The following is a 21,259-nucleotide window of genomic DNA, read 5'->3' on the forward strand; positions in this document are numbered from 1 at the left end:
GGGGCATTTTCCCTTCAGTTTTGTCTTCAGCAAGTGAAATGCATGCTCAATCGGATTCAGGTCAGGTGATTGACTTGGCCATTGCATAACATTACACTTCTTTCCCTTAAAAAACTCTTTGGTTGCTTTTGCAGTATGCTTTGGGTCATTGTCCATCTGCACTGTGAAGCGCCAGCCAATGAGTTCTGAAGCATTTGGTTGCCCACGCCATGACACTGCCACCACCATGCTTCACTGATGAGGTGGTATGCTTAGGATCATAAGCAGTTCCTTTCCTTCTCCATACTCTTCTCATCACTCTGGTACAAGTTGTTCTTGGTCTCATCTGTCCATAGGATATTGTTCCAGAACTGTGAAGGCTTTTCTAGATGTCGTTTGGCAAACTCTAATCTGGTCTTCCTGTTTTTGAGGCTCACCAATGGTTTACATCTTATGGTGAACCCTCTGTATTCACTCTGGTAAAGTCTTCTCTTGATTGTTGACTTTGACACACATACACCTACCTACCGGAGAGTGTTATTGATCTGGCAAACTGTTTAGAAGGGTGTTTTTTTCACCAGGGAAAGAACCACAGTTGTTTTCCGTGGTCTTCCTGGTCTTTTGGTGTTGCTGAGCTCACCGATGCATTCCTTCTTTTTAAGAATGTTCCAAACAGTTGTTTTGGCCACGCCTAATGTTTTTGCTATCTCTGATGGGTTTGTTTTGTTTTTTCAGCCTAATGATGGCTTGCTTCACTGATCGTGACAGCTCTTTGGATCTCATCTTGAGAGTTGACAGCAACAGATTCCAAATGCAAATAGCACACTTGAAATGAACTCTGGACCTTTTATCTGCTCATTGTAATGGGGATAATAAGGGAATAACACACACCTGGCCATGGAACAGCTGATAAGCCAATTGTCACATTACTTTTGGTCCCTTAACAAGTGGGAGGCACATATGCAAACTGTTATAATTCCTTCACCGTTCACCTGATTTGGATGTAAATACCCTCAAACTAAAGCTGACAGTCTGCAGTTAAAGCACACCTTGTTCATTTCATTTCAAATCCATTGTGGTGGTGTATGGAGCCAAAGATCTTAGAATTGTGTCGATGTCCCAATATTTATGGACCTGACTGTACACATAGGTTGGTGAGGTTAGTTGCCATCATCAAATTTACAAGAATTATAATTAAAATGATAAAGCTGCTTAAACAAGTTACTTCATACCTGCTGTATGGGTATGACAATGAAGGCTCCTCCACCTGCACATTCTGTCACCACAGCAATGAAGTTTGGGTTTACGGCACAGAAATGGTTGTCGTGTACGCTTCTTGTAATAGGCACATTGTCGTAGCAGTTTTCCTTGTTAGCGGGCTTGCCAAAGACATGACGGTACTTAGAGCTTCGATACTGAGGCTGCCATGACATCTGTGGGGAAAAATTTAATTGTATATCAATGTTAAAGCGGAATATCAATCCTGTCAAAATCAGTTGTTCATTCTATACATGCATGGCTCTGGAACATAAGAGAAATTAAAGGGCATCTGTCAGCAGTTTTGTACCTATGAAACTGGCTGACCTGTTACATGTGCACTTGGCAGCTGAAGGCGTCTGTGTTGGTCTCATGTTCATATGTGCCCACATTGCTGAGAAAAATGATGTTTAAATGTATGCAAATGAGCTTCTAGGAGCAACGGGGGCATTGCCGTTACATCTAGAGGCTCTGCTCTCTATGCCACTGCCGTGCCCTCTGCACTTTAATTGACAGAACCAAGCATGCATGATTTTTACTGCCTGGCCCTGTCAAAGGGCAGAGGGTGCGGCAATTGAATAGAGAGTTGAGCCTCTAGGAGTAATGACAACACCCCCATTGCTCCTAGAGGACCATTTGCATATATTAAAATGTCATTTTTCTCCTGCGATCAGCTGTTTGAGAAGGCAGCTGTGCTCGCAGTAGCGCCCATGGCTCTCTTGCAGCTTTCCCTAGGTCAGTGACGACATGTTCATCGGTCACGGGGCCTAGGCACAGTTCATCCCCATAGAAGCGAATGGGGCTGAGCGCGTTATCATGCACAGCCGCTGTTCTGCGTACTGTTTGGTAAGCTGCAAGTCAGCCGCGGCACTCACTGGAGCACCGCTGCCTTCTCAAACAGTTGACAGCAGGGGTCCCGGGTGTCGGACACCAACCGATCAGATACTGATGCCCTATCCAGAGGATAGGATATCAGAATTAAAATCTCGGAAAACTCGTATAAAATTAGCCTCCGGTTACAACATTTTCAACACAGAAACTGGGAACTGCAATCAACATAAAATGCCAAACAGTCTGTATCTGAGCAACTTGCAATTGTCATGTAAAACGTCAAGTCCAGCACACAGTGTCTCTGTTAAAAGATCATTTAATAAAGTCCTTTAAAAAAAAAATATATAATAATAATAATTACACATACCATGAATACAGATTGGTCTGTGCCTTTCAAACTAGATCGTTCTTAATCATGGCAAAGAGGGATAGGTCATGATCGCGTTTGAAACGCGTAGACTGATCTTGCGGTACTGTACTCATGGTATGTGTCTTTTTTTGAACTTGACCTTTTCCAGTACATATGTCCTGTGGCTGAGGGGTTGAGCAGGGTGCTTTTTGTATGCTTTTTACTTGCTATTGTCTCAAAGATCTAGACAATTAGCATGAGTATCTCACTAGTAGTGCATGCAGCGATTCCCTTTGCTCTTTACACTATACTGCCAGGTTTGTACTGCTCTCTACCTGTGCTAGGATGAGCTGCTCCTGTATCACCAGGTTAGGACCTCTCCATTTTATTTCTCTGGGATACTTAGGGTACGTCCACATGATAAGGTTTCTGTATGCAGTTTTGGAATCCAAAATCAGGAGTGGTTTATAAAAGGAGATAAAGTATAAAGGGTAGATACAGCTTCTCTTTTTTTTTTTATTCACTTCTAGTGCTGGATTTCAAAACTGCATGCAGAAACCTGACCGTGTGGCCATATCTTAAGGCCCTGATTTACTAAGACTGGCATTTCATACACCAGCCTTTGTAATCTGAGTTACTTGTGCAAGATATGCCACTTCCTTTTGGAGCATCTCCCATCCTAACCTGTACCCGATTCGGATATCTACACTAGCTCAGAGATGGTGTACATTTCAGCTATAATTTAACCAGATTTTCTGCTGTAAATTACATTAAAGGGGTTCTGCACTTTCATTTAACTGATGACCTATCCTCTGGATAGATCATCAGCTTCTGATCGGCGGGGGTCCGACACCCGGGACCACCGCCGATCAGATGTTTGAGAAGGCAGCGGCGCTCCAGCAGCGCCGCGGCCTTCTCACTGTTTACCGCCGGCCCACTGACGTCACAACTAGTATCAACTAGCGTGGGCGGGGCTAAGCTGTTCACTTGAATGGAGCTTAGCCGCGCCCACGCTAGTTGATAGTAGTCATGACGTCAGTGGGCCGGCGGTAAACAGCGAGAAGGCCGCGCCGCTGCCTCCTCAAACAGCTGATCGGCGGGTGTCCTGGGTGTCGGACCCACGCCGATCAGAAGCTGATGATCTATCCAGAGGATAGATCATCAGTTAAATGAAAGTGCAGAACCCCTTTAAATATATGTTGGACCAACCGGCCCTTTCATGCAACAACAGTTTTCTTTTAAAGGCGTGTTTGGTGTAAAAATAGTAAAGCCGCACCAAACAGCCCATGATACACCAGGCCACATGCATAGTGCACCGGACCCTGAAGTTGCTCCTGTCCTCTACATGGCAATTTACAGCTTCCAGCACCTATTTCTAAATTTCTATGCACGGAGTTGCTTTTTTTTTTAGATGTTATCTGCTTATTCTTCTTTAAACATTTTTTCTATTCTGAGTTAACATTTTGGAGGCATCAGAACCAATTGTTATTAGTTTTCCATAGAGTCATGGTCTCAAATGACATTATTTCGTGTAATTTACAGTATTTCCTAGAAGAAATATTGTAACTTGAGAGAGCACAGGTACAATGTAACATATCAATTCACTGTGAAATAGCAGCAAGTCAATGTACTTCTCTGTGCTGGGTGTAGCCAACAGGTCAACTTTATTCTACTATATTTTGTACAAAAATCTCCCCAATTGCTTCAATTTCAAAGAGTTCAAAATTCTTGAAAATCCTGAAAAAAGCTCTGCAATTGTTGTTGCCGGTACAATAGCATACAGTATTGGATAAGTATTTTTTATTTTTTCAAGCTAAAGCCAGAGGTGGAACATGAACATGGAAAATATGTAATGTAACGATTTAGGCCTCATTGACTCTCGTGGCAAGATGGTCAGTGGTTCTTTTGCGTTTCGTCCTTGTGTATATTTAGCCCTCACTGCATCATCTGTATACCACGGACACTGCAGAGCATATTTTAGCAATGATTCGTGAAAAGCACCGACCCACAGTCTATGGAATACACATTAAAGTCAATGGGTACGTTTGCTGTCTGGAGATCACGGACAACACATGTCCAGGACTCACTGAGGTGTGAAATTTGAATGCCAGTGGGTGAGGGGTAGTTAGGCAGACTATGCTGCTGCCACTGGAGGAGGTGTGGTTAGCAGGACAACACTGCTGCCAGTGGGGGAGGGGTAGTGAGGTTAGCAATGTTGCCTACCGTGGATGAAGGGTGGTTAGGCAGATAATGTTGCTGCCAGTGGGGGAGGAGTGGTTAGGGGGACAACATTGCCAGGGGGGGTTACTTTGTGCTGCTGGGGTGGTATTTTGTGCTGCACATTGGTATTTCTTTGGTGCTGTTAAAGAGGTATTTTATTATGCACTGTGGTACTTATTTGGTTCTGCTGGGGAGGTATTTGGTGTGTGGTGGTATCCGATTCTGCTGGGAAGCTATTTTGTGCTTTATCATGGCATGTGGTGCTACTGGGGATGTAACATATGTCCCCAACAACATAATTAGGCAGTTTATGTTCCACTTTTATTTCCTCTCTTGTATTCATGGTTTACATAGGCAAATAAAGCAAAATTCATTGCAATTGGCATTGGATACCACTAACTGTATGCATATCATATGTGGTATACTGTACAGTATGATGCTACAAAACCGTGCCATAATGATCGCCTAAAAACACTCATACCGATGACTAATAGTGCTATATAGTGAATAATAAATAGTATAAGAGGGCACTCAAGAAACCGTGACCATGTGGTTGAAACAGTTAAGTGCTTTATTTATGGTTATAACAAATCAAATGCTGAAATTCGATTATATATTCAATATGATAATTATATTCGATAGCATAGAATAAAAATAATCGATTTGCACAATTAATAAAATCGAGGCAATAGTCCCAAAATGAATATAGTCAATGAATTATTAGATCATTTGATCAAATCATGGTTTTTACACCTGGGTATCGATGTATTTAAAATCAAGTCTTTATATCCCACTCTCGATGTCGGCAGCGTCCCACCGAAACGAAGCAGGTAGCGGCGTCCCGCTACAAAATTACTTGCAAGTATAAGTTGGTTACCTTGTATTCGAACAAAGACTTTCCAGGCTTTAGATCTTTTCCTCTCCCCTAATGTGCCCGTGGTTGTACAGCACAATGTGTCAAGAGGTTATTCCTCGACGGCTCTGTGGTTCTATTTCACGTCACTGCCAAGGCCACCGGCTTACGGCCTTTGAATGAAAATTCCGCAGTGGTGTTGTACCAGAGATTTTTCGTCGAGAGAGGTGTCCAAATATAGTCTGTCAGGTGGTCGATTTAAGGTGCTTGGATCTTTCAGTATTAAGATAGGGGGTGTAGCACCATTTAATCGACACCTTTAACCCCTTCAGGACCGGGCTCATTTTCACCTTAAGGACCAGGTCATTTTTTGGAAATCTGACCAGTGTCACTTTAAGTGCTAATAACTTTAAAACGCTTTGACTTATCCAGGCCATTCTGAGATTGTTTTTTCGTCACATATTGTACTTCATGACACTGGTAAAATGAAGTCCAAAAAAAAAATTTTTTTGCACAAAAAAATACCTAATTTACCAAAAAATTTGGAAAAATTAGCAAATTTAAAAGTTTCAGTTTCTCTACTTCTGTAATACATAGTAATACCCCAAAAAATTGTGATGACTTTACATTCCCTATATGTCTACTTCATGCTTGAATTATTTTGGGAATGATATTTTATTTTTTGGGGATGTTATAAGGCTTAGAAGTTTAGAAGCAAATCTTGAAATTTTTCCGAAATTTACAAAAACTCAATTTTTAGGGACCAGTTCAGGTCTGAAGTCACTTTGCGACGCTTACATAATAGAAACCACCCAAAAATGACCCCATCTAAGAAACTACACCCCTCAAGGTATTCAAAACTGATTTTGCATACATTGTTAACCCTTTAGGTGTTGCACAAGAGTTATTGGCAAACGGGGAGGAAATTTGAGAATTTCATTTTTTTTGTCTAATTTTTCCTTTTAACCCATTTTTTCCACTAACAAAGCAAGGGTTAACAGCCAAACAAGACTGTATCTTTATTGCCCTGACTCTGCCGTTTACAGAAACACCCAATATGTGGCTGTAAACTACTGTACGGCCACACAGCGGGGCGTAGAGACAAAGGTGCGCCGTTTGGTTTTTGGAAGGCTGATTTTTATGGACTGGTTTATTTACACCATGTCCCATTTGAAGCCCCCCTGATGCACCCCTAGAGGAGAAACTCCCTAAAAGTGACCCCATCTAAGAAACTACACCCCTCAAGGTATTCAAAACTGATTTTACATACGTCATTAACCCTTTAGGTGTTGCACAAGAGTTATTGGCAAATGGAGATGAAATTTGAGAATTTCATTTTTTTGCCTAATTTTCAATTTTAACCCATTTTTTCCACTAACAAAGCAAGGGTTAACAGCCAAACAAGACTGTATCTTTATTGCCCTGACTCTGCTGTTCACAGAAACACCCCATATGTGGCCGTAAACTACTGTACGGCCACACAGCGGGGCGTAGAGTGAAAGGTGCGCCGTTTGGTTTTTGGAGGGCTAATTTTGCTGGACTGTTTTTTTTACACCATGTCCCATTTGAAGCCCCCCTGATGCACCTCTAGAGTAGAAACTCCATAAAAGTGACCCCATCTAAGAAACTACTCCCCTTAAGGTATTCAAAACTGATTTTACAAAAGTTGTTAACCCTTTAGGTGTTCCACAAGAGTTAATGGAAAATAGAGATTCAATTTCAAAATTTCACTTTTTCGGCAGATTTTCGATTTTGATATTTTTTTTCCAGTAACAAAGCAAGGGTTAACTGCCAAACAAAACTCTTTATTTATGGCCCTGATTCTGTAGTTTATAGAAACACCCCAAATGTGGTCGTAAACTGCTGTACGGGCACACGGCAGGGCGCAGAAGGAAAGGAACACCATATTGTTTCTGGAAGGCAGATTTTGCTGGATTGTTTTTAGACACCATGTCCCATTTGAAGCCCCCCTGATGCACCCCTAGGTTAGAAACTCCAAAAAAGTGACCCCATTTTGGAAACTACGGGATAAGGTGGCAGTTTTGTTGGTACTATTTTAGGGTACATATGATTTTTGGTTGCTCTATATTACACTTTTTGTGAGGCAAAGTAACAAAAAATAGAAATTCAGAAATTTCATCTCCATTTGCCATTAACTCTTGTGGAACACTTAAAGGGTTAACAAAGTTTGTAAAATCAGTTTTGTATACCTTGATGGGTGTAGTTTCCAAAATAGGGTCATTTTTTTGGAGTTTATACTCTAGGGGTGCATCAGGGGGGCTTCAAATGGGACATGGTGTCAAAAAACCAGTCCAGCAAAAACTGCCTTCCAAAAACCATATGGCATTCCTTTCCTTCTGCGCCCTGCCGTGTGCCCATACAGCAGTTTACGACCACATATGGGGCATTTCTATAAACTAAAGAATCAGGGCAATAAATATTGAGTTTTGTTTGGCTGTTAACCCTTGCTTTGTTATGGGGAAAAATGAATTAAAATGGAAAATTTGCCAAAAAATAGCTGTTTTGGCACTGTTTTTATTTTTTATTATTTACAACGTTCATCTGACAGGTTAGATCATGTGCTATTTTTATAGAGCAGGTTCTTACGGACGTGACGATACCTAATATGTATACTTTTTTATTTATTTAGGTTTTACACAATAATATCATTTTTGACACAAAAAAACCAAACATGTTTTAGTGTCTCTATTGTCTGAGAGCCATAGTTTTTTCAGTTTTTTGGCGATTGTCTCAGGTTGGGTATCATTTTTGCGGGATGAGATGACTGATTGGCACTATTTTGGAGTGCATATGACTTTTTGATCGCTTGCTATTACACTTTTTGTGATGTAAGGTAACAAAAAAATAGCTTTTTTGACACCGTTTTTATAAAAAATTTTTTACAGTGTTCATCTGAGGGGTTAGGTCATGTGGTATTTTTATAGATCAGGTTCTTACGGACATGGCAATACCTAATATGTCTACCTTTTTATAATTTATCAGGGTTTTACACAATAATATCATTTTTGAAACAAAAAAAAAAAATCATGTTTTAGTATCTCCAGTCTGAGACCCATAGTTTTTTTATTTTTTGGTCTCATGTAAGGGCTCATTTTTTGCGGGATGAGGTGACTGTTTGATTGGTACTTTTTTGGCGTACATGCAACTTTTTTGATCACTTTTATTACCTTTTTTGGGAAGTAAGGTGGGCAAAATTTCTATTTCCTCATAGTTTTTATTTTTTTATTTTTATGGCGTTCACCGTGCGGGGAAAGTAACATGACCGTTTTATAGATCAGGTCGTTACGGACGCGGCGATACCTAATATGTGTAGTGTATTTTTTTTTTTTTTTTTTTATTCAGTGATAAATGTGTTTTTTTGAAACTTTACTTTTTTCACTTTTTTTAACTTTTTTTTTGACCCAGACCCACTTGGTTCTAGATCCAGTGGGTCTGATGTCTGTATAATACAGTACAGAACAATATATTTTGTACTGTACTGTATTTTACTTACACTGAACAGATCTATGCCTTTAGCACAGATCTGTTCAGCACCATGGACAGCAGGATGCCTGAGAGGCGTCCTGTTGCCATGGGAACCTTCCCCATCTGCTCAGAACTGCGCAGACGGGGAAGGGTAAGCACAGGGCTGAGGGGGGCTCTCTGGAAGCTCTCTCCCTCTCCCATCGGGGGGCTGCAAAGGCATAGCAGCCCCCCGATGGGAGAGGGAGGGAGCTCCCTGCGCTGTTAACCTTTTCCATACAGCGGTCCGTACGGACCGCTGTATGGAAAGGGTTAAACGGCTGACATCGCATCGCAGATGTCAGCCGTTTATACCAGGGTGGCAGCAATGTGCTGGCACCCTGGTATAACCACTTACCACCAACAATCATTCAAGGGGAGGCGGGCGGGGGATCGCGATCCCGCCTGCCGCACCGCCCGCCTCCCGCACCTTACCGCACCTCCTGCGACACCCCCCCTGCACCACCCGCCCACATATCATCATTCAGGGGTGCAGGGGGGGTGAAACATCTTTATTTTGGACATACTAAAGTTTCTGATCCCCGCGGTCCCAGAAACCGCAGAAAGCGCTACAAACCGCAGGTCTGAATTGACCTGCGGTTTGCAGCGATCGCCGACATGGGGGGGTCACAGGACCCCCCTCGGCATTGACCCAAGGTGCCCGGCTGTGTGTGACAGCCGGGATCTCAGCGCTGTCACCATGTCTGCAGACATGGTGACAGTTTATGCCATGACGTGTATACTCATCATGGCGCGCTAAGTAGCAGTGCGCCATGACGAGTATACTCATCATATGTCGGGAATATTTTCACACTTTCTCCTTCTCTGATCGCTTCCCTGACAGGAATTGGGGCGATCAGAGAAGGAGAAACACATAGTCCCTCCCTAACCCCCCCTTACCTGCCCCGATGCGCTGCGATTGGTCCCTCTGCAGTAATGGACCAATCACAGCGATCGTGGGCGGGTCAGAGCTCCAATACAGCTCCTGCCGGCTTCTCTGGTTGCCTAGCAACCCCAGCACGCCGGCTTCACTGGAGCTTCATCGCTTCGCTCCCTGCGCTGACAGTGAAAGCCGATCACGTACATGCACGTGGGGATGCGGTGAGGCACCACATTCACCCACGTACATGTACGTGATGTTGCGTGAAGGGGTTAATGACCAGACCACTTTTTACAATTCTGCACTACACTACTTTCACGGTTTATTGCTCGGTCAAGCAAATGAATTTTACCTCCTTTTCTTCTCACTAATAGAGCTTTCATTTGGTGGTATTTCATTGCTGCTGACATTTTTACTTTTTTTGTTATTAATCGAAATTTACTGAAATTTTTGCAAAAAATTGAAATTTTTCACTTTCAGTTGTAATTTTTTTTTTTTTAAAACTACATTTCTATATAAATTTTTCTCAAAATGTATTGTTCTACATGTCTTTGAGAAAAAAAAAATACAATAAGTGTATATTTATAGGTTTGGGTAAAAGTTATAGCGTTTACAAACTATGGTACAAAAATGTAAATTTCTGCATTTTGAAGCAGCTCTGACTTTCTGAGCACCTGTCATGTTTCCTGAGGTTCTACAATGCCCAGACAGTAGAAAAACCCCACAAATGACCCGATTTCGGAAAGTAGACACCCCAAGGTATTCGCTGATGGGCATAGTGAGTTCATAGAACTTTTTATTTTTTGTCACAAGTTAGTGGAAAATGATAATTTTTTTTTTTTTTCTTACAAAGTCTCATATTCCACTAACTTGTGACAAAAAATAAAAACTTCCATGAACTCACTATGCCCATCACGAAATACCTTGGGGTGTCTTCTTTCCAAAATGGGGTCACTTGTGGGGTAGTTATACTGCCCTGGCATTTTAGGAGCCCTAATGCGTGAGAAGTAGTTAGAAATTCAAATGTGTAAAAAATGTCCTGTGAAATCCTAAAGGTGCTCTTTAGAATTTGGGCCCCTTTGCCCACCTAGGCTGCAAAAAAGTGTCACACATGTGGTATCGCCATACTCAGGAGAAGTAGGGCAATGTGTTTTGGGGTGTATTTTTACATATACCCATGCTGGGTGAGAGAAATATCTCTGTAAAAGTCAACTTTTCACATTTTTTTATACAAAGTTGTCATTTTAGAGAGATATTTCTCTCACCCAGCATGGGTATATGTAAAAAGACACCCCAAAACACATTGCCCTACTTCTCCTGAGTACGGCGATACCACATGTGTGACACTTTTTTGCAGACTAAGTTCAATCTTTCATGGACTCAATATGCCCCTCAGCGAATACCTTGGGGTGTCTTCTTTCCGAAATGGGGTCACTTGTGGGGTATTTATACTGCTCTGGCATTTTAGGGGCCCTAAAGCGTGAGAAGAAGTCTGGAATATAAATGTCTAAAAATGTTTACGCATTTGGATTCCGTGAGGGGTATGGTGAGTTCATGTAAGATTTTATTTTTTGTCACAAGTTAGTGGAATATGAGACTTTGTAAGAAAAAACAAAAAAAAGAAATAAATTTCTGCTAACTTGTGACAAAAAAAATAAAAAAAATCTATGAACTCGCCATGCCCCTCAAAAGTGATCTTTTTATAGCGCCGCAGCAATTTTACGGTGTTTTTGCAGTGATCAGAAAAAAAAAATTCTGTCACTGCGGTGGGGCGGACTGAACGCAAGTGTGCGCACAAGATCAGGCCTGATCGGGCGAACACTGCGTTTTTTTGTAGAGCCTATAGAACATGTACTATTCTTGTCCGCAATTGCGGACAAGAAAAGGCATTTTCTATATAGTTCTGGCAATGTGCGGATCCGCAAAATGCGGAAAGCATATTGCCGGTGTCCGTGTTTTGCGGATCCGTGGATCCACAAAACACATATGGACGTCTGAATGGAGCCTTACAGGGGGGTGATCAGGGAGTCTATATGGGGTGATCACCCCCCTGTATGGCTCCATTCAGACGTCCGTATGTGTTCTGCGGATCCGCAAAACACATACGGACGTCTGAATGGAGCCTTACAGGGGGGTGATCAGTGACAGGGGGGTGATCAGGGAGTCTATATGGGGTGATCAGGGGTTAATAAGTGACAAAGGGGGGGGGGGTGTAGTGGTGTTTGGTGCTACTTTACAGAGCTGCCTGTGTCCTCTGGTGGTCGATCCAAGCAAAAGGGACCACCAGAGGACCAGGTAGCAGGTATATTAGATGCTGTTATCAAAACAGCGTCTAATATACCTTTAAGGGGTTAATTTTTTTTTTTAAAAATCGGATCTACAGCCTGCCAGCGAATGATCGCAGCTGGCAGGCTGCAGATCCACTCGATTACCTGCAGTTCCTGTGAACGCGCGCACCTGTGTGCGCGTGTTCACAGGAAATCTCGCCTCTCGCGAGATGACGCGTAGATGCGTGATTGTGCCTGAGTCAGCCGCCTCCGGAACGCGATCCTGCGTTAGGCGGTCCGGAGGCGGTTAATGCCAAGCTATCTGTGGTGGCTCCTTCAGCTACTGAAGCACCCTGTGGGGCTGCATATAACAAAAATGCAGTGACCTTACTAATAGATTATTCACCCATTATCCTTCACTTACAGGTTATTCACTTCCGTTTGCAACTATGTGCAAGCAAAGAAAAAGCTGAATTGAGGCTCTTTTTTTTAGAAGTCCTGGGATACAACCATATGACTGTCACCCAATGCTTTGTTATCCATGCATGTCTGCATATGCATACATCACTGACTGCGCTTGGGTACATATGTAAACCTCAGAGTCATGGCTAATACACTCACGTGACCACTAACAGCCTGACGTCACCTGCAGTTTAAATAACCGAAAACCGTAATTAGACTTACCGGTAATTTTGTTTCCTTGAATCCACCATGACAGCTACCATAGAGAGATGACCTTTGTCCTCTATAGGGGCAGGAACACAGAGTTTAAAAGCCACCACCCACTCTCACCCTCAGTGTTTTACAAATTACCAAAGTGGGTGCAGCCTAAGTGTCTATAAAATAAAGCTTATCTAAATAATAGGTATAGACCAAGATATAGATATATATTATATATATATATATATATATATATATATATATATATATATATATAAATTTATTTATTTTTTTATGAGGAAAGAACCTGAGTATTACGTCATACCCAGATCTTAAATATATACAGGGTGGGAATATCCGAACAGTCATGGTGGATGCAAGGAGACAAAATTACCGGTAAGTCTAATTACGGTTTTCCTCATCATCCACCATGACGGCTACCATAGAGAACTACCAGATTATTTGGTGGGGGGGTAATAGCAGCTTGCAGAATTTTTTGACCAAAGGACAAATCTGCCCCAGCTGAAACATTAACACCATAGTGTTTTATGAACGTGTTTATACTTGACCAGGTAGCAGCTTTGCAGATGGTATCTAGTGAAACGCCAGCCTTCTCTGCCCAAGAGGATGCCATTGCCCTGGTGGAATGGGCTCTAATGTTGGTCGGGCTAGACAGACCTACCATGGAGTAACAGCATGAGATGGTAGATTTAATCCAGCGCCCGATAGAAGCTTTGGAAACTTTTTTCCCCCTGTTCTGCCCTGCAAACTGAACTAGGAGGTTATCATCTTTCCTAAAATTTTTGGTGACTGTCAGATACAGGATAATGGCCTCTCTTATGTCCAGGAGATGGAATTGTGTCTCGTCTGGGCTAAGAACATCTGTAGGGAAGGATGGCATAATGATTACCTGGTCCCTGTGGAAGTTTGATACTACCTTGGGAAGGAAACCCGCATCTAATCAAAGTACAATTCTGTCTGGAAATACCGAAAGGTAGGGTTCTCGGCAGGATAGGGCCTGGATTTCCTCTAAGCGTCTGGCCGATGTAATGGCGATTAGAATGTCTTGTACGACAGGTGTTTGATAGAAATGTATGACAAAGGTGTGAATGGGGGCTTCGTCAGACCTCTCAATACTATATTTAAGTCCCATTGTGGTACCCTCTGGTTAAGAGCCGGTCTTATTCTGGACGCTGCCCGTATGAACCTCCTAATCCACCTGTGGCTGGATAGGTCAGAATCATAGAAGGCTCCCAATGCGGAAATTTGTACTTTTAATGTACTTAGTGTAAGTCCCATGTCCAGGCCCCTTTGGAGAAAATCCAAACTTTTCTGAATGCAAGGGGGAGATTTATTGGGAGAGGCCTCCCCTAGCCAGGAGCACTATTTCTTCCATATTTTAAAGGTAAATAGCCGTGGTGACTTTCTTGCGGCTGGATTTCAGCGTATTAATAACCTTTCCTGACAGGCCCTTGCTTTTCAACATTTCGCCCTCAGGATCCATGCTGATAATCTGAATAGGCTGGGGTTCTGATGTATGATCGGACCTAGAGATAAAAGGTTCGCTTGCTATGGAATTTCCCATGGGTCCTCCATGGCCAGCTCCTTTAGGATGGAGAACCAGCTTCTCTTGGGCCAATATGGGACTACCAGTATTACTGTTACTGGACCCCTCGATATTTTTTGCAAGACTCTGGGAATTAGAGCCCAGGGAGGAAAGGCGTACGCTAGATCCCACGTCCACTTGACGGAGAAAGCGTCCATTGCCCAAGGATGGTCTCTGGGATTTAGGGAGCAGAATCGATCTACTTTTGTGTTTTGTTTTGACGCAAAGAGGTTTACTTGGGTTGTTCCCCATTTTTTGCAGATCTTCAGAAAAACTTCCTGGCACAGAGACCACTCCCCGGGGTCTAGAGTCTTCCTGCTGAGGTAGTCTGCTTCTATATTTTCAGAGCCTTTCAAATGGACGGCTGTAACAGAAAGAACATTTTCTTCTGCCCACCGGAAGATTTGTTCTGCAAGCTTCTTTAGACCTGGGGATTTTGTGCCCCCCTGATGTTTTAGATAGGCTACCGTTGTTGTATTGTCTGAAAATACTTTTAGGTGTTTTTTGAGTAGTAAGTTGTTAAGTTTTCCGTCTAAGGAGGATTGCTTTCCGTCCCAATTCCGCAGTATCCAGGTTTGTGTTATTCTGGAGTGTGCTTGGGCCCAAGCTACGGTCGTAATACATGATGTCATCGACCCCAGTATGCTCATTGCTTCTCTTATCGAGCACTTTTTCTGAGCTTGGAATTTTTGTATCCTTACCCTGAAAGCCTCTAGCTTTTCTAGTGGGAGGGATGACGACTGGGAAACTGAGTCTAGTAATACCCCCAGAAATTTTATTTTCGTTTCTGGTATTAAACAAGATTTTTTCGTGTTTATTAGCCAGCCCAGTTTTGACATCTCTTGTATGACATAGTCGGTCAGTCTGGATGTTATTAGTGAAGATTCTCTTACAATGAGGAAGTCGTCCAAATAAGGAAATATTTTTAGACCGTTTAGTCTGAAATATGCTATAATTTCTATTATAATTTTCGTAAAAACCCTTGGGGCAGAGGAAATACCGAAGGGTAACGCTGTGAATTGGAAATTTGTTATGCCTTTCTGGACTTTTAGCGCGAACCTGAGGTAGGATTGTGATTTTTGATGTATAGGGACGTGATAGTATGCGTCCTTGAGGTCTATGGAAGTCATGTAAGCCCCTTTTTTGATTAGAGGAATTATGGACGCGATCGACTCCATCTTGAATTTTCAATAGATTATATACCTGTTCAATTCTTTGAGATTTATAATGGTAAGAGAGGATCAGTCGGGTTTTTGGACCAGGAATAGTCTTGAGTAAAACCCCCTCCCCCTTTCTAGCCTGGCGACCTCTGTTATGACGCCTGAAATTTAAGTCTAAGACTTCCTGCCAGATCTTTTTTAACACGCTTGGGCTGTTGGATGTCACCTGAAATCTTTTTGGGGGTTTTGAGGAAAATTCTATGCCATATCCGCTTTGGATTATATTTAGGGCCCAAAGATTTGGGGTCACCTGCTGCCATGGCGATAGAAAATTCCTCAATCTTCCCCCAACGCTGGCGTCATTGCTTATCGGACTGTTTATTCTGGGGATTAAGGAGGAAACCCCTGCCTTTGTCTCCTTTAAGATAGCTCCATCGTCCTATCTTCCCCTTACCTCTATAGGATTTTGACTGGGAAGAGTAGGGACGAAAAGGCTTTTTCTTTTTCTCTTCTGGGAAACCTTTTTTTGTATCCACGGCCTTTTCTAAGATTGTGTCGAGGACAGGCCCAAACACATATTCCCCAGAGAAGGCAATGGAGCACAGTTTGGCTTTTGATGCTCTGTCTCCCCCCCAGGACTTAACCCATAATGCCCTTCTTGCAGCGTTTGAAAGAGCTGCGCCCTTCGCGGCGAATCTGAATGATTCCGCGGAGGCGTCAACTAAAAAGGCCGTGGCGGACCTAAGAAGGGGGATGGAACCTAGGATTTCTTCCCTGGGAGTCTTGTTTTTTAAATGATTCTCAAGCTCATGAAGCCAGATTGTCACAACCATGGTCATGATCGTGACTCTTGGACCCGCATGCAGTTGCCTGCGGTTTGGTCTGTTGTCAACCACATGGTGAGGGCTGCTGGTATGTTGCTTAACGTGTGGTTGCCGCTGGCAACATGATGTGGTTGGCAGTGTAGCAGCCGAAGCTGGACGCTAGGCGGCTCGCTGTCACGGCATGTGGTTGCCTCTGGCAACGTGTGTGTTTTTATGTATGCACTTTCTATGTCTGGTGTGCACGGGGTTTATGTTATGTGTGCACTGTGACACTTTCCTTCACTTGTGGTAGCCCGTGGCAACGTGTGGAGTTGTGTGCATGTGGTGGCAGTGTCTCGGCCTTCGGGCTGATCTCCAGGACATGGTTGCCACGCATGTCGTTGCCGGTGGTAACAGGTGGAGTGTGTGCTTCTTTGTGCTTTCCCCTTTAAGAAGTTTCCTTTCCCTTGACTGGTATGGGAAGGGTTAATTCCTTTCCTTGTGTGTGAACACTGGGTGTGTCTGTGTGTGGGTGTGGCTACTTGGGGCTATTTAGCTCCTACTGGATGTCAGACTCTGAGGGGTACTCCAGCCTTGTAGTAAGCTGGAGTCATCCTCCTGGTTATATACCATCTACCAGTGAGGGCCACCCTTGTGGTCATAAACTTATGTTAGACATTATTGTTCTTATTATATTATATGTCTAGTGGTGTCTATCGTTATTGCAGCATATGGTCCTGGGTTCCTGTGTGATGTTTGGTGTGTGCTGTGTCCGTTTATGTTATTGTGGACAGAACCACTTGTGCACAGGTTCCAGGCTGTGTGTCTGTGGCAGGTAAGTGTGATACTAGTTTCACTACCTGCTATTGCCATATGTCTGTATATGTTTCCCTTCTCTTTGCAGCTTGGCCAGTGAGACTCCTGTTGCTCCGTGTCTAGGAGGAACAGGTCGTCTTACCCTGCTCCTAGTCCAGGGCCACCCTGAGGGCTAGTAGGAATCACAGGTTCCAGAGTATGAGCCCTCCCACCATCAGGGTCGACTCATACGGCTAGGAGACAGGGTCAGAATTAGGGATGTGATAGGAGGTGACCTGCTCCCTGATTCCTGTCCTGGCCTAGCAGCTATACTTCATATTGACATCGCACGGCTGAGGCTTTCCCCCATCCTCAGCCGTGACACAGATATACATAGTTCTGGCAACTAATGTCGCTGCTATGTTGGTCTTAATGCCCAACATGGAGGTCTCCCAGCATTTACGTAGTAGAGAATCGGCTTTCCTCTCCATTGGGTCAGATAATTGTGAAGAGTCCTCAGACAAAGTCTTCTTCACCACCTTTGCGACCTGAACGTCAATTTTTGGTGGCATAAAATTTTTTTGTTTCGGCTGGGTCAAACAACAATCTCTGTCTAAATTCTCTAGAGACCCCCAGTCTCTTTTCAGGATCACTCCATTTGTCTAGGATCATGTCCCTTACATTTTCATTTACGGGAAAGACTTTAGATTTTTTGTTTCAAGTCCCCCAAACATTTCATCTTGGACCGATTTGGGCTTTTGGACATCCTCAATGCCCATAGTAGACCGTACGGCTCCCAAGAGGTCGTCAATGTCTTCAGAAGAAAAACAACATTTTCTTGCGTCCTCCACAATTTCGCCCTCAGACAAGTTTTCGTCTTGATCAAACTGTCTGGAGTCGGAGGCACCCAAGTCCATGTCCTCATCAGAGGAGGATGGATTAGAAATTCTGGGTTTTTTGGGCGGAGGTAAGGAAACAGACTTTAGCGAGGCCAAGGAGGACTTCATTTCGCTCTGTATCATGGACTTAACCTCCATGAGGATAGATGGCTGTTCCTCTTTTACCAGATCATTAATACAAGGCTGACAGAGTTTTTTAGTATAGCCTTCCTGTAGCCTTTTAGCACAAGTAGCACATCTTGCGTTTCTGGCCTTGATCTTAGCTTTTGCCCCCTATAAGAGAGGAGCGACTATGCATTAGTAAAGTATAAGGCACACAGAAAGAAACAGATTGTTTCTTATCCCCCACAGGGTAACTCACTGTTGGAGTGGCCGAGGGGGGGTCCGCCGATTCCATGAGGTTTGCCGGGGTATCTGGAGCAGACATCTCCTGGAGCTGAATGGACTTCACAGTGGAGGCAAGGAAGATTCGAATGTGCCGCTCTTTACATGCTGAGCGGCGTCTGACGTCACTGGCATGCGCGCGCACGCGCTCTCCACTGCAGCCTAGCTCCGCCCCCACCCGGAAGTGCCATAGCGCCGGCCTGCGGCAGGTAGGGATGCCGGCGTGCCGTGCTCATGGCGGCCTGCTTCCACACTGGAGGGAAGGGAGACCCCGGGATATGGAGGGAAAACAGGCCCCCCGATAACAGGGACGAATTCCCTCAAGTGCTACACCTCTGCCCAGCATTGGAATGTACCACAGGAGGGCAGAGGGAAATAGAAATTATACCGCACATACAGGTACCTAACGATTTTCTCTTAAAGAGATACCTCCCACCGGAGGTGCTCCGTGTAGGTGCTCCATAGGGACAGGAAAACACTGAGGGTGAGAGTGGGTGTGTTCCTGCCCCTATAGAGGACAAAGGTCATCTCTCTATGGTAGCCGTCATGGTGGATGATAAGGAAAAATTAAATGTATTAGATAGTATGGGTCACACTGTTGAGAGCCGGACATCCACTTTATACCATTTTGCAGACAATAAGGTAATAATTAAAACACTGTTAAAAATGTTCATATATTTAACATTGTACCCTGTCCCTGGATTGCACCAGAGTCTTGCACGATTAGTTCTGGCAGCAGAGAGAACATACCTAGGAGTGGTGTGCTTGTAAAGTAATCAGACCTGTGACCGCAGCACCTTCACTCAATACCTCACCTCTAGTTTTACTCTGACACTTTAGCTCTTCCCAGTCAATCTAGATCATCCCATTCACTGCTGCTTCTTCTCCACATTGCCATAGATACAACGTCCAGCACTACAGCTGTTCTGAAACTACAACTCCCAGAATCTTACTTTCACTTCTAGGAAAGTTACAAAAACAGCCTAGTAAGTGTGCATACTGGGAGTTGTAGTTTCACTCCAGCTGGAGTGCCAAAGGCTGATGATCCCTGATTTAAGGTCCCTTTAGACAGGACAATTCAGCAGGCAATTGTCAGGAAGGAAGCATTCCTTATTGGCAATCAGTGAAGGAGAATGCTGGATTTACATGCAGCTATCTCCTCCACAGTACGAGAAGGAATGATCGCTAAAGCCATCCCCATAAGACTCGTTGTTTGCCGACAGCACAATCCGCTGCTGGACGATTTAGGTCCCTACACAAACAATCCAATTACCCAATGAATGAGCATTTTGATCGTTCATCAGCGGCACCTTTACACCTGCAGATAATCACTAACGATTCCTATGAACGCTAGTTAACCACCTCAGCTCCCCTAGCTTAAACACCCTTAATGACCAGGCCACTTTTTACACTTCTGCACTACACTACTTTCACCATTTATTGCTCGGTCATGCAACTTACCACCCAAATGAATTTTACCTCCTTTTCTTCTCACTAATAGAGCTTTCATTTGGCGGTATTTCATTGCTGCTGACATTTTTACTTTTTTGCTATTAATCAAAATTTAACGATTTTTATGCAAAAAAAAGTCATTTTTCACTTTCAGTTGTAAAATTTTGCAAAAAAAAAAAACTATATCCATATATTAATTTTTCTCTAAATTTATTGTTCTACATGTCTTTGATAAAAAAAAAATGTTTGGGTAAAAAAAAAAAATGGTTTGGGTAAAAGTTATAGCGTTTACAAACTATGGTACAAAAATGTGAATTTCCGCTTTTTGAAGCAGCTCTGACTTTCTGAGCACCTGTCATGTTTCCTGAGGTTCTACAATGGCCAGACAGTACAAACACCTCACAAATGACTCCATTTCGGAAAGTAGACACCCTAAGGTATTCGCTGATGGGCATAGTGAGTTCATAGAACTTTTTATTTTTTGTCACAAGTTAGTGGAAAATGATGATTTGTTTTAATTTATTTTTTATTTTATTTTTTCCTACAAAGTCTCATATTCCACTAACTTGTGACAAAAAATAAAAACTTCCATGAACTCACTATGCCCATCACGAAATACCTTGGGCTGTCTTGTTTCCTAAATGGGGTCACTTGTGGGGTAGTTATACTGCCCTGGCATTCTAGGGGCCCTAAATGTGTGGTAAGTAGTTTGAAATCAAAATGTGTAAAAAATGACCTGTGAAATCCTAAAGGTACTCTTTGGAATGTGGGCCCCTTTGCCCACCTAGGCTGCAAAAAAGTGTCCCACATGTGGTATTGCCGTACTCAGGAGAAGTTGGGCAATGTGTTTTGGGGTGTCATTTTACATATACCCATGCTGGGTGAGATAAATATCTTGGTCAAATGCCAACTTTGTATAAAAAAATGGGAAAAGTTGTCTTTTGCCAAGATATTTCTCTCACCCAGCATAGGTATATGTAAAATGACACCCCAAAACACATTGCCCAACTTCTCCCGAGTACGGCAATACCAGATGTGTGACACTTTTTTGCAGCCTAGGTGGGCAAAGGGGCCCACATTCCAAAGAGCACCTTTCGGATTTCACCGGCCATTTTTTTTTTTACAGATTTTGATTTCAAACTACTTCGCACGCATTTGGGCCCCTAAAATGCCAGGGCAGTATAACTACCCCACAAGTGACCCCATTTTGGAAGGAAGACACCCCAAGGTATTTCGTGATGGGCATAGTGAGTTCATGGAAGTTTTTATTTTTTGTCACAAGTTAGTGGAATATGAGACTTTGTAAGAAAAAAAATAAAAAAATAATCATTTTCTGCTAACT

At 43.1% G+C, this 21,259-nt stretch overlaps 1 protein-coding gene across 1 annotated transcript in view; it reads right to left on the reverse strand.

Moving 5' to 3' along the window:
• CORO2A (coronin 2A) overlaps nt 1–21,259 on the reverse strand; it is a 232,443-nt gene that overhangs the window by 92,775 nt on the left and 118,409 nt on the right. The window contains exon 2 of the mRNA XM_040417297.1: nt 1,212–1,412. Coding sequence (XP_040273231.1) covers nt 1,212–1,412 — 201 coding nt within the window. The remainder of the gene's footprint in view (nt 1–1,211; nt 1,413–21,259) is intronic.

This window comes from Bufo bufo, chromosome 2, assembly GCF_905171765.1.
Source record: "Bufo bufo chromosome 2, aBufBuf1.1, whole genome shotgun sequence".
In the NCBI taxonomy this organism is placed as follows: Eukaryota; Metazoa; Chordata; class Amphibia; order Anura; family Bufonidae; genus Bufo; species Bufo bufo.